The 17601-nt window shown below is 35.9% G+C and overlaps 1 protein-coding gene across 4 annotated transcripts in view; it reads right to left on the minus strand.

Moving 5' to 3' along the window:
* Positions 1 to 221: 221 nt before the first annotated feature.
* Positions 222 to 17601, minus strand: part of MND1 (meiotic nuclear divisions 1) — a 73458-nt gene continuing 56078 nt past the window's right edge. For 2 of the 4 annotated variants that reach the window (XM_032332759.1, XM_032332760.1), the window contains exons 7-8: positions 8191 to 8235; positions 5690 to 6042 (exon numbers count right to left, since the gene is read on the minus strand). In XM_032332759.1, the coding sequence (XP_032188650.1) occupies positions 5744 to 6042; positions 8191 to 8235 (344 nt within the window). In that variant the 3' untranslated portion in view covers positions 5690 to 5743. Of the gene's footprint in view, positions 486 to 5689; positions 6043 to 8190; positions 8236 to 17601 lie in introns of those variants that run through there. The other 2 variants (XM_032332761.1, XM_032332762.1) reach the window with 2 other exon arrangements.

Raw genomic sequence — 17601 nt, forward strand, 5'->3', positions numbered from 1 at the left:
AGGTTTTTTCCAAGTATTTATGTGTGGGTATATGTCTGTAATAGGACCTTCAAAGGTACCCTTAGTTCTCAATGTTTAATATTTGAGTGAAACTAAAAAAATGTTATCATGTCATGATGTCTGTGATCCCTAAAAAATTATTTGTAAAGTAAATGGTTTTATTTGCATTATCCTACTTTGATGACCACCTGGGAATATGGTCATAATCCTGCTTTTGATAGATCAAAAAAAGAGAAAATCATGTCTACTTTGTACTTTATTTAAAATTAATTAAATGATAAACACAATTATAGGTAAATGGCAATTCGGTACATTTGAATAACATTTTAAAAATTACATATTCACAAGTACATAGATCCTTTACCAACATCGAACATTTTAGTCTATGTAGTCAAAGTCTTCTGGAATTCCGAAGTTTTTATCAATTTTATTTTCTTCGAAACCAAATTTTCTTTTGGCCCAAGATTTTATTGCAAATATATTATCTATAAAGAAAATTGAGAAATATTTTTAAGAATTAAAAACACAATCATAAAACATGTTAAATATAATATTCTTTTTTGTTACTTCTATTACCGTCAGAAGTGTCAACATAGGAAGTGTGCTTTATTTTCAAAAGTAAAGGCAATTCATTTCTGAAGAAGGAATATTCTTTAATTAAATTAATCTTCTTTAATAATTTTAATTCTTTAAAATTCTTTTAATTTTCAGCAATGAGATTGCATATTTAAAAATGCAGCAGATTAGCTGCCATTAAAGAATACTCAATTTAGGAATAATCCAAAAACAGGGAAAGGATAACAATGGTGTTTCTACCACCATTTCCACAGCAGAGGCTCAGGAATGAAATTGCTCCTGTTCCCAAAGGGTACACATTCTCTCTAGACTTTTTCCTCGCCCCACAGATAATGATGGTTCCCAGATAATCAGGTCAGTGTGAGGAGAAGGGGAGAGGAGAATAGAAGGTAGTTCTCCTATTTTAAGACTAAGATAGGAGCAGAGGTATCTTTTGTGTCCTCTGAGGGGAATTAAAAATGCATTTTGCCACAGAAGAGGTATTGTATCTACCTACAAGGATTTATCCCAAGGAAATAAAATGAATTGTGTACAAAGACTTATGGTTAAATCTTTATTCCAATGTAATAAAAGAAAAAGTAAAAAGAATATAACTATCTAATCTCATGTATTGTACTTCACTTTATTGTACTTCAAAGATAGTGCAGTTTTTACATATTGAAGGTTTGTGGCAACCATGTATAGAGAAAGTCTAATAGCACCATTTTTCTAATAGCATTTGCTCATTTCATATATTTATGCCACATTTTGGTAATTTTCACATACTTGAAACTCTTTCATTAATATTATTATATTTGTTCTGGTGATCTATGAGCATTGATCTTTGATGTTACTATTGTAATTGTTTTGGGGCACCATAAACTGCACCTATATAAGATAGCATACTTAATCCATCAATGTTTTGTGTGTCTGTCCCACCAACTGGCTGTTCTCCAATCTCTGTACCTCTCCTCGGGCCTCCCTATTTCCTGAGACACAACAATATTGAGATTAAGCCAATGAATAAACCCTACATTGGCCTCTAAGTGTTCAAGGGATAGGAAGCATTGTATTTCCCTCACTTTAAATCAACAGCTAAAAATGATTAAGCTTGGTGAGGAAGGCATGTCAAAGGCCAAACAGGCTGAAAACTAGGCCCCTAGTGCCAGGCAGTCCAGTTGTAAATGCAAAGGAAGAGTTCAGGACAGAAATGACAAGTGCTACTCCAGTGAACACACAAATGATAAGAAAGTGAAACAGCCTCATTGCTGATATGGAGAAATTGGAGTAGTATGGATAGAAGATCAAACCAGCCACAACATTCCCTTAAACCAAAGCCTAATCCAGAGGAAGGCCCTAAGTCTCCTCAGTACTCTGAAGGCTGAGAAGTGAGAGTTGGAGAGGTTGCAGAAGGAAGAGTTGGAAGCCAGAAGAGGCTGGGTCATGAAGTTTAAGGAAAGATGCCATCTTTATAACATCAAAATGCAGGAAGAAGCAGCACGTGCTGATGGAGAAGCTGCAGCAAGTTCTCCAGAAGATCTAGCTAAGATCATACACTGAACAACAGATTTTCAATATAGATGAAACAGCTTTCTACTGAAAGATGACACCATCTAGGACTTTCATAGCTAAAGAGGAGAAGTCAGTGCTGGGCTTCAAAGCTTCAAAGAGCAGGCTGACTCTCTTGTTATGGGCAAAAACAGCTGGTGACTTTTACTTGAAACCAATGCTCATTTACCATTCTGAAAATCCTAGAGCCCTGAAGGACTCTGTTCAAATTAAGATCTGAAGGATTGACTCTGCCTGTGCTCTCACACAACATCCATTCTGTGGCCCATGTATCAAAGAGTATTTTTGACTTTCAAATCTTCTTAAGAAATACACTGCATAGAGCTATAGTTGCCATAGATAGTGAGTGATTCCTCTGATGAATGTGAGCAAAGTAAATTAAAAACTTTCTGGAAAGCATTCACCATTCTAGATGCTATTAGGAACATTCATGATTTATGAGAAGAGGTCTGAATATCAACATTAACAAGTGTGGTGGAAGTGTGTTCCAACTCTCAAGGATGACTTTGAGAAGTTCAAGGCTTCAGTGGAGGAAGTAACTGCAGATCTGGTGGGAACAACGAGAGAACTAAAATTCAAGGTGGAGCCTGAATGGGACTGAAATGCTGCAATATCAGGTTAAAAGTTGAAGGTATGAGGAGGTGCTTCTCATGGATAAGCAAAGAAAGTGATTTCTTGAGATGAAATCTCCTCCTGGTGAAGATGCTGTGAAGACGGTTGAAATGACCAACAAAGAATTTACAGCATTACATAAACTTAGTTGTTAAAGCAGGGGCAGGGTTTGAGAGAATGGACTCCAATTTTGAAAGTTCTACTGTGGATAAAATGCTAACAAACAGCATCACACGCTACAGAGAAATTGTTTGTGCATGGAAGAGTCAATCAATGTGGCAAATTTTTTGTTGTCTTATTTTAAGAAATTGCTACAGCCATCGTGACCTTCAGCAGCCACCACCCTGGTCAGTCAGCAGCCATCAGCCTGGAAGCAAGACCCTCCACCAGCAAAAAGATTACAATTCACTGAAAGCTCAGATAGTTAATGCTTTCTGGCAATAAATTATTCTTAAATTAAGGTATGTGCCTTACTTATTTAGACAGAATGCTATTGTATACTTAATAGACTACAGTATAGTAAAAACATAACTTTTACCTGTACTGGGAAGCAAAAAATTGATTTGACTCACTTTATTGCAATATTCACTTTACTGCAGTGGTCTGGAACCAAACCTATAATATCTCTGAGCTATGTCTATTTTAATTATGTTTTATTTTATTATGTTACCCTTAAAAAATTAGGGGAATTTATTACCTTTAACAGACTAAAGTTTGATCACCTTTAAATATATCATTTTAGGAAATTTAATTCCAAGTAACAAATAATAATTACATGTTTGGGATGAAGTTTGTTTCTCAAGTGACTACTACTCCATCAAACAGAATGTTAACAAAACACCCCCAGTTTTTTAAATTAAACTGTAATGGAATATCAACAGATGTTAAAAAATGAATCTTTATGTAACAATTTAAAGGAAATCTTTAGTTTTCCTGGGGACCTATGAGAGACCACTACTAACATGAGGCACTCCAGAATGATTTGTTTCGTTTTCCTAGAGCCTACAAAACCATACATTCTTGTTAGTCACAGTTAAATACTTACATGGGGCCCACTGCTGCGTGAGACGGGTATGAAGTTATTACAGGTACCTATAAGGTAGACAGACTACACCTTCAAGCTGACACAAGAGTTGAGAGAGAAACATTAACTTATTACTAGATAATTCCAAAGGGTTATGTATGTTAAAAAGAGAAAGTATTATGCTTATAGCTTCCAGAACAGGCTCCATATGTGTATAGCTTCCAGAACAGGCTCCAAGAGCACAGAAAGACTGCCAGCAAATGAGAACAGATGCAACACTGTAGGAAGCATGAAGGAACAGACTTCAAACCTGGATTAGGAGAGATAAAGCTAAGGCAGCACAGTAAGGTTACAGGCTTAGCAGGAAGGAGTTGCTGGTTCACATGAATGCAAGGAACCATTTTATTATAAACATCCAAAGATTATACTTGATCTTTGCCAAAAGGCCGAGAAGCAATTAAATCTCCAAATATTAAAACGAACAGAAGACCAAACAAAAGCCTATCCACAACAATGCTTCATGCACCAACTCAAAAAGACTGACTAAACCTGCCTTGGCCTGCTGGATGTCTGCCTTCAAGACAATATTACCTGCGATCTTGATGATTTATTCCCTGTCAAATAAAATTTCCTATTATGTGGAAATTTTTATAAATGGATAAAAAATAGTTGTTGTTGTTGTTTTTTTTCCTTTAAAGAAACAGCCTTAAGAGTAGTAGGATTTCTGCTTATTTCCATGGTGGCATCCCCAGGATATACGCAGAAATAAAGATGGGCAAAATCATAAACGTGAATCTGTGTTTAGGACCTCACAACACCTATCCCCCTCCTCACTCACGAAGATGCCTCTCACAGAAAGTCATAAAAACTCCACTATCTTAATTATTATGCCAGATTTTATATAAGTTGTTAAATCACACTTAAGGTGTATTTAAGGGGCGCCTGGGTGGCTCAGTGGGTTAAGGCCTCTGCCTTCGGCTCAGGTCATGATCCCAGCATCCTGGATCTGGCATCTGGCTCCATGCTAGGCAGGGAGCCTGCTTCCCTTCCCCTCTCTCTGCCTGCCTCTCTGCATACCTCTCTGTCTGTCAGATGAATAAATAGAATCTTAAAAAAAAAAAAAAAAAAAAAGGTGTATTTAATGCCATAAATCATTTAGATGTGATATTTCCAGTTATATTTATACCCTAAAATCATCTCTCATTTTGTAAAACCGAAATAATGAATTACTGAACAGTAACTATCTTCCATTCTAAACACATTTTAAGAGATTTTTTAGATAAAAAGAAAGCAAAACTTTAATAAGTAGATAAAATCTCTGGTTACAAGTATTACCAATGTTTTCTTTTTGTTTTGAAGACAGGTTGGTTTTCTGAGGTGTAATTTGTTTTTAAACTCCATGCTTTTCTTAACACTTTTAAATTGGAAGGATCAAGTTGTAACTTCAAATGGAAATATGGCTCCCAACAGCTGTTTCTACTGTGCTAAAAACATCTTCCTTCCTATATGATTTTAACAGTTTCAGGTTCTTTCTCAACTAATAACACAAGGGGAAAAGTTCAAATTATTCTTTTTTCCATAACTGGACGTTTATGATCAAGTGGAAAACATGAAAGGATTTTTTAAGAGAAGAACGGGAAAGGGGAGTATTTGTTTATCTATGTATCTGACATTGTGTGAAAGGGCTTACAAACTGTTTTATTTAATTCTCCCAAAATGTAAGGTAGATATAATCTACACGGAGGAAGCAGCTTCAGAGAAGTTCAGTAAGTGATACAGCAGCTAAATAAAGCACACAATCCGCATTCCTTTCAAAGTGAAGTTCTTCTCACCATATACAAAGGCTGCTTGTTCCTACTGCTTACTGAGCTGCTTTCCCGAGAGCTATTGCAGGATTTCACTTTGTCTTTTTTTTTTTTTTTTTTTTTGGTAATTCCTAGATTTTATTTAAAGATTATACAAAATATCCCAGACACAGGACTTCTAATCCTTGTCCTCCTCCTCCTCCTCGTCCTGGTTGATCTGGAAGTAGCATAGCTCGTAGCTCTCCTTGCTGTTGGCCACCACGCACAGCCAGTCACAGAGGTTATTCTTCTTCAAGTATTTTTTGGTCAGATATTTCAAATACCTTTTGGAAAAAGGCACCTCGGAAGTCACAGTGATCTTGCTTTTGCTCCTTTCAATGGTTACGACCCCTCCACCGAGATTTCCAGTTTTTTCATTCACTTTGATTCTCTCCTGAAGAAACTGCTCAAAATTGGCCGCATCCATGATTCCATCTTCTATAGGGTGGGTGCAATCAAGGGTAAACTTCAGAACTTGCTTCTTTTTTTTGCCCCCCTTCACCACGAGCTTTTTCATGGGTGCCATGGTGCCTGCCACTTTGTCTTATTTTTAACCTATGAGTCCACTTGTCTTCCTTGCTCAAAGTTTTGTATTTCTCAAATTTTCTATTGATGTCATTGTATTTATTATTTAATTATAGTTATTGGACACACATCTCATTTTTCTCTTTTAGTCAATATTGGCTTACTGTTTTTACCCTTGTCTGTTCTCATCACTAAAACATTAGAATATTTATGAAATGTATTACTTTGTAATAAATAAGATTGCAAATTTATCAGAACAAAAAGACAATTACAATTATTTTATCAACCTACTTAATTCTGAAATAGACAAGGACACGTGATTCATGAATGTTGTGTGACATACAGAAGCCTCAACACAGAGTCAGGAAACCTGGCTGGAACCTTTGTACATCCAGTGACTAATCACCTTTGACTCAAGGCATCACTTAAAATTTTCTGCGTCTCTGTGTCAATACAGTTTTACCCATACTCTCCCAGATAAACAGAATGATGATGAGTGGTACATGTGAAGGTATTACGGACTCTTACCAGATGGTAAAAGTTGAATTACCATTACTTTAGAACACTAGAAAAACGTCAGTGTAATTTGTAGACATGTTTTAACAATACTGATCATACCTGTATATATTTGATAACAATCCTTATTAATTATCTTCTACGCTTTAAGACACAGGGGAAAATACCTTATTAATTTTCGTTTCTTAGAGCATCTCTTGTGTAGACCAGAGTGTATATCCATTGGCAAATGGATTAACGAAGTATTTATATGAAAGCAGGTATACAGAGAAGACAATATCATGTAGTGGTAAGAGCTTGGACTCTGGGATCAGGAAAGCTGGATTCTAATTCCTGTTCATTGCCTAGCCCATGTGTCGCCATGGGCTCCCAATGGCCTCAGTTCCATTGCTAAAATTAGGGATGATAATCCTATTTAACTCACAAGATTGTTGCAGAGATAAAATGAGAATGCACCACAGGTACTCTTTGTGATGCGTGACTTATAGTCCAGCCCTCAACAAATGTTAGCTATTATTATTATGAACAAGAAGACAAATCTTTAGAATTCATGAAATTCCTGAAGTTTTATCTTATACTAAAATCATAAAGCTTAAGTAATAGCCCAAGTGACTTATCTAGGAAAAATTACATAGAAGTTAAACTGTAAGCAGTCATTGGTTTTACAAAAATACATTGTATTTTACATACAAAATGACTCACAGTACGATTAAAAAAAAAAATAAACTTAAGTAGGGGTGCCTGGGTGGCTCAGTGGGTTAGGTTAAAGCCTCTGCCTTCAGCTCAGGTCATGATCTCAGGTCCTGCTATGGAGCCCCACATCAGGCTCTCTGCTCAGCAGGGAGCCTGCTTCCTCCCTTCTCTCTCTTTGTCTGCCTCTCTGCCTACTTGTGACCTGTCAAATAAATAAATAAAATCTTAAAAAAAAAAAAACCAACAAACTTAAGTAACTAAAATGCTTTAGTATAATGAGTTAATAAACACTCAATACCGGGATGCCTGAATGGCTCACTCAATTAAATGTATAACTCAGTATTGGCTAAGGTCATGAACCCAGCATCATGGGATTGAACCCTATATCACGCTCAGTGCAAAGTCTGCTCGAGATTCTCTCTCTCTCCCTTTGTCCCTCCCCCTGCTCATACTTGTGTGCACTCTTTCTCTAAAAATAAACAAAGTCTTTATTTTTTTTTTTTCTAAAGATTTTATTTATTTATTTGACACAGAGAGAGAGAGAGAGAGAGAGAGAGAGAGAGCAAGAGAAGGAAAACAAGCAGGGAGAGTGGAAGAGAGAGAAGCAGGCTGAGCAGGACCCTGGGATCATGGCCTGAACCTAACGCAGATGTTTAACTGACTGAGCCATCTAGGAGCCCCAACAAACTAAATCTTAAAAAACCAAAAACCAAAAAACAAAACTTAATACATACACTTCTAGAAAGGTCTTTTCTTGAACAAAACTAGGCACAATAGCTTCTGCATTTCATATACCACAGTAAGTGTGGAAAAAGCTTAACTATAGCTTATCAGTACCATTATAATACATACCAGTCCATCTGTTAGCAGCTTCTTTGGCTATTTTATTTGCTTGACCTGAAAAAAATTTTTTTTATAAATAGTCATATTCATCTATTTATAGATTTTTTAAAACATGAATAAAATGTTATACAAATAAGAGTTTATGTAAAAAGTTCAAATAGTGCATATTGCATCCAACAATCCTGCTTAACTTCTCAGATTTTAGTTTCAATTGTATTATGAATAGTCAATGTAAAGAATTTCCCTTAAATGTCCATTATTATTGTACTTGTTCCTTTTAAAGGTAAGTGTGAGATGTTTTTCTGAAATAATTATAACATCAAGAAGATAAAATAATTTAAATTTAATGATAAGAATTTTAGAGTGTATGTATTAGATTATAATGAATCTGACTTTAAAAAATTTATATGTCTTGCTATTAAATTACCTATGTCTATGTCTCTCAAGTTAATCTACATAGCACATTAACAGTGCCATGATCATATGAGCACAAATACTACTTATTATGATGGCATTAATTTATTAAAAGATAATTTATATACTACATAATTCACCATATTAAAGTGCATAATCTGGTGGGTTTTAGAACAGGGTTGTAAAACCATTACCACTACCTAATTTCAAAACATTCTAATCACCCAAAAGAAAATCCCATACCCATGAGTATGGGATTTTTAAAAGCTTCTGGAGACCATTAATCCACTTCCCATCTCAACGAATTTCCCTATTCTGGACATTTCATATACATGAAACAATACCATATGTGACTAGCCTCTTTTACTTAGCATCATGTCGTAGCATGTATCAATACTTCAATCCTTTTTATTATTAAATAATATTTCAGGGGCACCTGGGTGGCTCAGTGGGTTAAAGCCTCTGCCTTCAGCTCAGGTCATGATCCCAGAGTCCTGGGATCGAGCCCTGCATCAGGCTCTCCACTTCTCGGGGAGCCTGCTTCCTCCTCTCTCTCTGCCTTCCTCTCTCTCTGCCTACTTGTGATCTCTGTCTGTCAAATAAATAAATAAAATCTTAAAAAAATAATAATAATATTTCATTGCATGGATATACCATATTTTGTTTATTCATCAGGTGATGGACATTTGGGTTGTTTATTGCTAATATAAATAATTTAATAATTTTTATGTGAACATGTTTTCAATTCTCTTGAATTGGATATATATATCTAGGAGTGGAATTGCTGGCTCAAATTGTAACTCTACTATAACATTTTGGGGGAATAGATAAATTGTCTTCCAAAGTGGCTATATCCTTTTAACAATACCACCAGCAAACTAAGAGTTCTGATTTCACCACATCCTCACCAACAATTATTTTCCATTATTTTTATTATAGCCATCCTATGCATTGTGAAATAGTTTCTCATTTTGGTTTTTATTTGCATTTCCCTAATAACTAATGATGCTGAGCATCTTTTCCTATACTTACTGACCATTTGTATATTTTCTTTGGAAAAATTAATAATTTGCCAATATTTAAATTGGGTTTTTAAATATTATTCAGCTGTAATTTTTAATAATATACACATTTTGGATATTGGACACTTGTCAGGTACAGGATTTGTACATATTTTCTCCTATTCTGTGGGTTTTCTTTTCACTTTCTTGGTAAGGTAACTTGATACACAAAAGTTAATAGTGATGAAGTCAAATTGATCTGTTTTTTCCTTCGGTTGTTTGAGCTTTTGGTGTCCTAACCAAGAAACTGCTGCCTCATCCAAAGATACAGAGATTCATCTTACTAATACTGTCTTTTAACAATTATTTTAGTTTTTCTATAAACGCAGAATGTCATTTTAATTAATTAATTAGTTAATTTTTTTTTGAGAGAGAGAGCACATGAAAAGGGAGAGGTCAGAGTGAGAAGAGGGCTCTCTGTGGAGCAGGGAGCCTGATGTGGGACTCGATCCAGGGATTCCAGGATCATGACCTGAGCCGAAGGCAGTTGCTTAACCAACTGAGCCATGGAGGCACCCCACAGAAGGTCTTTCTGTTTATATGTCTTTAGTTTCATTCAGTGTTTTATAGTTTTCCATGTAAGTTTTGCACTTCCTTGACTAATTTTTTTGTTCATCTGTAAATACATTTTTTCTTAATTTCATTTTCAGATTGGTCATTGTTAATCTATAAGATACATGTGATATTTATTTATTGATTTTTATATGCTTCAACCTGCTGACCTCACTTACTATTCAACATGGGTGACTTTTAGTTCTCTTTTTTGCCTAATTGCCCTGGCTTGAACTTCTAGTACAATATTGAATAGAAGTGTTAGGGAGGCCAGACTTGAGGAAAGCATATAGCCTTTTACCATTCAATATGATATCAGCTTTAGATTTATTAGAGATGCCCTTTTAAAAATTGAAGAAGTTTGGGGCATTTGGGTGGCTCAGTGGGTTAAGCCTCTGTCTTGGGCTCAGGTCATGATCTCAGGGTCTTGGGATTGAGCCCCACATCAGGGCTTCTGCTCAGCAGGGAGCCTGCTTCCCTCTTTCTCTCTGCCTGCCTCTCTGTCTACTTGTGATCTTTCTCTCTCTCTCTGTGTCAAATAAATAAATAAATAAAGCTTAAAAAATTAAAAAAAAAAAAGAAAACTCACTTTGAAAAAAAAATTGAGGAAATTCACTTCTTTTCCTAGTTTGTTGAATGTTTGTATCATGAAAGGGCGTTGGATTTTTTCAAATACTTTTCCTTTGTCTAATGAGAAAATCATGTTGTTAGTGTCACAAATTACTTTTTATATATTGTGTGTCCAACAAAATAGCTTATTATTATTTTATGCAGCTGTATTTTAAATCAAATAGGAGAATGCTAAGGAGATAAAAACAAAAATACATATATATTGTCTTTTATATTTACCTATGAAGCTGACTTTACCAGTATGCTTTATTTTTTTGTGTCAGTATCTAGTGTCCTTTTACTTCAATGAAAAAGACTCCCATATTTTTTTAGGGCAGGTCTGCTAGTGACAAACTCTCCCAGTTGTTGTTTACCTGGGACTATCTTACTTTGTCCTTCTCTTTTGAAGAAAAATATGTCGGGATATAGAAATCTTGGTAGGCAGTTATTCTACCCCTCCTCACTTTGAATATGTTATCTCAATGCCTTTGGCCTCTATGGCTTCAAATAAGAAACAACTGTTAATATGATTGAAAATTCCTTCTGTATGATGAGTCACCTCCTTGCTGCTTTCTAGAGTCTCTGTTTAACTTTTGACAAGTTGATTATAAGAAGCTTATCTGTGGGGCGCCTGGGTGGCTCAGTGGGTTAAGCTGCTGCCTTCGGCTCGGGTCATGATCCCGGGGTTCTGGGATCGAGTCCCGCATCGGGCTCTCTGCTCAGCAGGGAGCCTGCTTCCTCCTCTTTCTCTCTCTCTGCCTGTCTCTCTGCCTACTTGTGATCTCTGTCTGTCAAATGAATAATAAAAAATCTTAAAAAAAAAAAAAAAGAAGCTTATCTGTGGATCTTTTAAGATTGTTCTAAATTAGAGTTTTTTAAGTTTTTTTGATGTATAGATTGTTTTTCATCAAATTTGAGAAGGGTTCAGCTCTTATTTATTTATTGTTTAAAAACTATTCTTTCAGTCCCATTCTCTCCCCTCTCCTTCTGGGACTTCCTTTATGTATATGTTGGTACTCTTGATGGTGTGCCACAGGTCTCTTGAGACTCTGTCAATATTTCTTCATTTTTTTTTCTGTTCCTCAGATTGAATTATCTCTATTGAACTATCTCCAAGTTACTAATTCTTTCCTTTGCCTGCTTAAATTAGCTGTTAATCCTGAGTGAAATTTTCATTTCAGTTATTATGGTTTTCAACTCCAGCATTTCATCTGATTTCTTTTTTATTTCTGTATCTTTGCTGATTACCTGGTGAGTTTTCATTTTCAGACTTTCCTTCAGTTCTTCAGACATATTTTTCTTTAGCTCTTGTAACATATTTAAAATAGCTGACTGAAATTCTCGGTCTAGCAAGTCCAACATCATGCATTGTGCATGAACCATGCTTCCTTTGTACATCTCGCAAATTTTTGTTGAAAGTTGGACATTTTAAATAATATAATGTGGCAACTCTGGAAATCAGATACTTCCCTCCCCCCTTCCCAGGGTTGTTGTTTTTGGTACTTGTTATTCTTGTTTGTTCAGTGATTTCTCTGAACTAATTCTGAAAAGTCTGTATTCTTTGTTATGTATGGACACTAAAGTCTCTAATTTGCTTACCAAGCAGCTAATAATTGAATAGAGGTTTCCTTAAACACCTGAACTAAAACTTGAAGTGTTCGCTGAGAGGCTTTGTATGTGTGTTGGGGCAGGATTCAACACTCAGCTAGGCAATTTACAACTCTGCCTTGGTCTTTGCTTCTTGTATGCAGAGTACTACAGTCTGCTAGAGGTGGGAGTTTAGGAACTTCCCAGGACTTTCTTGAGAAGGTGCACAGCCCTATGGATGCATATGGCCTTCTATATTTCCAAAAACATGTTGTTTTTCAAGGCACATATGAACATCTCTTCCAGCCTCTCCTTTTAAGCTCTTTGATTAGTCTACTGTTTGGCTTAACTGTTAAGCCAGCTAAAATAGCTGTGAAATTAAAACTCTTGCCTGTAATTGTTAGACTAATGCTCCCCAAAAAGAGGCTGTTAGCACTGGTCATACTACAAGCCAGATCAAATAAGGACAATCCTTCCTATTGGTGGCTTTCAGAAAACCACCGAAGATGTCAAATAGTAACAGTTTGGGGGAAATGAGGGTCTTAAAGAACTCCAGTTCCATTTTACTCCCTCTGGTACCAGGAATGCATGGCTGTTATTTTTTAAGGTTAGTGCTGAGCTAGAGAGTAGGGGATGACAACAGGAAAAGTTAGAACACCATAAGGCTTATTATTCTTGCTGAGATATAGCCATTTTTTCTTGGATAGGCAAATCATTGGTGAATTTCTAGACTTCTGGCAAAGTTGCAACATTTTCTGCCAGCTTTCATGGAAGGAAAATTTTCAGAGGTCCTTACATCATTTTCACTGTCATCCTGGCATTTTTAAGAAAATTTCTAAGTACTTCTAAGATTTACTTTCAAGTATTTTTATAGGATTCAATTCTTACCACAACTTATTTTGACCTTAAATAATGGTCAAAGTAGTTAAAATTAAATTTCATTTTTTATATATTATTGCTTGACTTCTCATTTCTTAGATATTTGCAACCAATCTTGCTAAAACTTATTTAATATAGATATCAATAAGTCAACTTGTCTGATGAAATATAAATGTTTCCTGCAAGAGTTAGTGAGAAATAAGTAAAAGATTATACATAGCTATGTCTACATGAATATAAATGTTATAGCTCTTCTCCACAGAAAAACTGTTTCAAAATAAATCATGATAGATTTAGAGATTAGCCTGATTATTGTGACATGGGTGCTATAACCACACTATTAAGAAACAAATCTTATTAAAATAATTTGTGAAACTCATAATCCTTTAATCCACTGTAATCTGTTCTGCAAGAACATGACAACCAAAATCCTATGAAACCCTTCATTATCAAAAAGCATGTTTTAAAAACAATAATCTCTTTGGGAAAAGGAAATAATCTCATTTGGGGGAATAGGGTTAAAATCTAAAAAAATTCTCTAGCTTTAGTAATAAGGAGATTGTTGCCATTTACTACTTGAATGTTTAAATTTCTTGAACCTGTAGGTTTATAGTTTATATCAAATTTGAAAAAATAGTAGTCTTTATTTCTTCTGATAGTTATTTCTTCAGATATTTTTCAGGCAGGAATGCACGCACACACATACACACTCCCAAGATACACACACACATATACACCCTCCCCACCCCCAGCATACACTCCTTTTGGGACTTTGATTACAAATATATTTGAAGTTGTCCTACATGTCACTTGAAGTTGTCCTACATGTCGTGGATGCTATTTTTCATTTCAGACATTGTAGTGTTCAACTCCAGAAGTTTAACATGGATCTTTTTTATATTTTCCATGTTTCTACTTAACTTTTTGAACATATACATTTTTTTTTTTTTAAGACTTAGTCATCTATTTTAGAGACAGGGGAAGAATGTAAGCAGGGAGAAGGGGAAAGGGCAGAGGGAGAGACTCCCCAAGGAGAATACCCACTGAGCACAGAGCCCTGATGAAGGGCTCCATCTCATAACTCATGAGATCACAATCTGAGCCAAAATCAAGGATCAGGCGCCCAACTGACTGGGTCACCCAGGTTTCCCTGTATGATACATTTATTATAGCTTTTAATGTTGTTGTCTTCTAATTCTACTATCTGTGTCAGTTCTGGGTCAGTTTTGATTGAGGAATTATTCTTTTCATTAAGGAACATATTTTCTTACCTCTTTGCATGCCTGGTAATCTTTCATTATATGCTAGACATTATGAATCTTATTTTGTTGGGTGCTGGGTATGTTTGTATTCGTATAAATATTCCTTAGTTTTATTCTGGGGTGCATTTAAGTTACTTTGCAATAGTTGGATGTTTTCAAGACTTGGCTGTTATGGTCTATGAGCTGAATGGAGAACAAAGCTCAATCTATGGGTAATTAATGCTTGCTAACGGAGGCAAGATGTTCTGGAGTGCTCCATCTAAAGCCTTGTGAACTGTAAATTTTTCCAATTTGCCTGGTGAGAATAGGCATTATTCTTGGTCCCATGTGAGTGTCAAGCACTTGTTCCCTCTAATTCTCTGAAACTGTTCTTTCCCCAGCTTTGTGTAGTTATTTCACTAGCATTCACCGCATAATTGAGGGGAACCCTCTGTGGATACCCAGGGATCTCTTTCTTTGAAACTTCTCTTTAGTATGCTGTCCTGTGAACTCTAGCCACACTGGTCTCCCTGATTCTTAGTACCCTTTGCAGGGCTCTGCCTAGGTTCTCCTTTCTTGTGCTACAGCCTAGAAATGCGATAAAATAAGCTGACACAATTTTAAGACTTACTTTGTCTGCTTCCCTTTCTCTAAGAATCATTGTCTTTTATTGTCTGATATCACATATCTTAAAACCCATTTCATATATTTTATGTGTTGTTTTTCAGGTGGGCAGATAAGTCTCATCAATTACTACTCTATTTTGTCTGGAAGTAGAAGTGTCACATTTGAATAAAATTTTATTTGTTAGCTGTTCTGAATTTTAAAACAGAGGAAATGGACATTTCCCTCTAAAAGTATGAATGGAAGTTAGTCTAAAGTTAGGTATACAGGTTTTGATAAGAATTTTTTTTTCCCTCTGATTATAGTTTGGTAGCTTTCCACAGGAAAAAATATCCTACCTTCACATCTAAAATATACTTAGGGAATAAGAAAATTATCTTACATAACTTCTATCTACTAAATAAGTTGAAATTCTCCAAAATTAATGTGTTTTATTAAAATAGATAAATTTTTACAAGGAAAAGTTCGGAAGGAACTCAAACACCTGGAAGCTAAAGACCACCTTGCTTAAGAATGCTTGGATCAACCAGGAGATCAAAGAAGAACTTAAACAATTCATGGAAACCAATGAGAATGAAGACACTTCGGTCTAAAACCTATGGGATACAGCAAAGGCAGTCCTAAGGGGGAAATACATAGCCATCCAAGCCTCCCTCAAAAAAAACTGAAAAATCCAGAATACACCAGCTGTCTCTACATCTTAAAGAACTGGAGAATCAACAACAAATCAAACCAACTCCACACATAAGAAGGGAAATAATCAAGATTAGAGCAGAGATCGATGAGGTAAAAACCAGAGATACAGTAGAACGTATCAATGAAACTAGAAGCTGGTTTTCTGAAAGAATCAATAAGATCAATAAACCATTGGCCACACTAATCCAAAAGAAAAGAGAGAAAGCCCAAATTCATAAAATTATGAATGAAAAGGGAGAGATCACCAAGGAAGTAGAAACAATCATCAGAAGTTATTATCAACAGTTATATGCCAATAAGCTAAGCAACCTAGATGAAATGGAGGCATTCCTGAAAAACTATAAACTCCCAAAGTTGAACCAGGAAGAAACTGACAACCTGAATAGACCGATATCTAGTAACGAGATTGAAGCAGTGATCAAAAACCTCCCAAAAAAACAAGAGCTCAGGACCTGACGGATTCCCTGGGGAATTCTACCACGCTTTCAAAGAAGAAATAACACCTATTCTCCTGAAGCTGTTTCAAAAAATTGAAGCAGAAGGAAAACTTCCAGACTCTTTCTATGAAGCCAGCATTACCCTGATCCCCAAACCAGGCAAAGACCCTACCAAAAAGGAGAATTTCAGACCAATAGCACTGATGAATATGGATGCTAATATTCTCAACAAGATCCTAGCAAACAGGATCCAACAGCACATTAAAAAGATTATCTACCATGACCAGGTGGGATTCATCCCTCGGTTACAAGGATGGTTCAACTTTCGCAAATCAACCAATGTGATAGAACAAATCATTAAGAGAAGAGAGAAGAACCACATGGTCCTCTCAATTGATGCAGAAAAAGCATTTGACAAAATCCAGCTTCTGTTCCTGATTAAAATGCTTCAAAGTATAGGGATAGAGGGAACATTCCTGAACTTCATCAAATCTATCTATGAAAGACCCACAGGAAATATCATCCTCAATGGGAAAAAGCTCGCAGCCTTCCCTTTGAGATCAGGACACGACAAGGATGCCCACTCTCACCACTCCTGTTCAACATAGTATTAGAAGTCTTAGCAACAGCAATCAGACAACAAAGAGAAATAAAAGGTATCCAAATTGTCAAACTCTCTCTCTTTGCAGATAACATGATTCTTTATATGAAAACCCAAAGTCTCCACCCCCAAACTACTAGAACTCATACAGCAATTCAGCAATGTGGCAGGATACAAAGTCAATGTACAGAAACCAGTGGCTTTCTTATACACTAACAATGAAAATACAGAAAGGGAAATTAGAGAATTGATTCCATTTACTGTAGCACCAAGAACCATAAGATACCTGGGAATAAACCTAACCAAAGAGGTAAAGGAACTGTATTCGAGGAACTACAGAACACTCATGAAAGAAACTGAAGAAGACACAAAAAGATGGAAGACCATTCCATGCTCTTGGATCGGAAGAATAAACATTGTTAAAATGTCTATACTGCCCAGAGCATTCTATACTTTCAATGCCATTCTGATCAAAATTCCACTGGTATTTTTCAAAGAGCTGGAGCAAATAATCCTAGAATTTGCATGGAATCAGAAGAGACCCTGAATCACTAAGGAAATGTTGAAAAACAAAAATAAAACTGGGGGCATCACGTTACCTGATTTCAAGCTTTACTACAAAGCTGTGATCACCAAGACAGCATGGTACTGGCATAAAAACAGACACATAGGCCAGTGGAACAGAGTAGAGAGCCCAGATATAGACCCTCTACTCTATG

The sequence above is a fragment of the Mustela erminea genome, chromosome 2 (assembly GCF_009829155.1).
Source record: "Mustela erminea isolate mMusErm1 chromosome 2, mMusErm1.Pri, whole genome shotgun sequence".
NCBI classification, from domain to species: domain Eukaryota; kingdom Metazoa; phylum Chordata; class Mammalia; order Carnivora; family Mustelidae; genus Mustela; species Mustela erminea.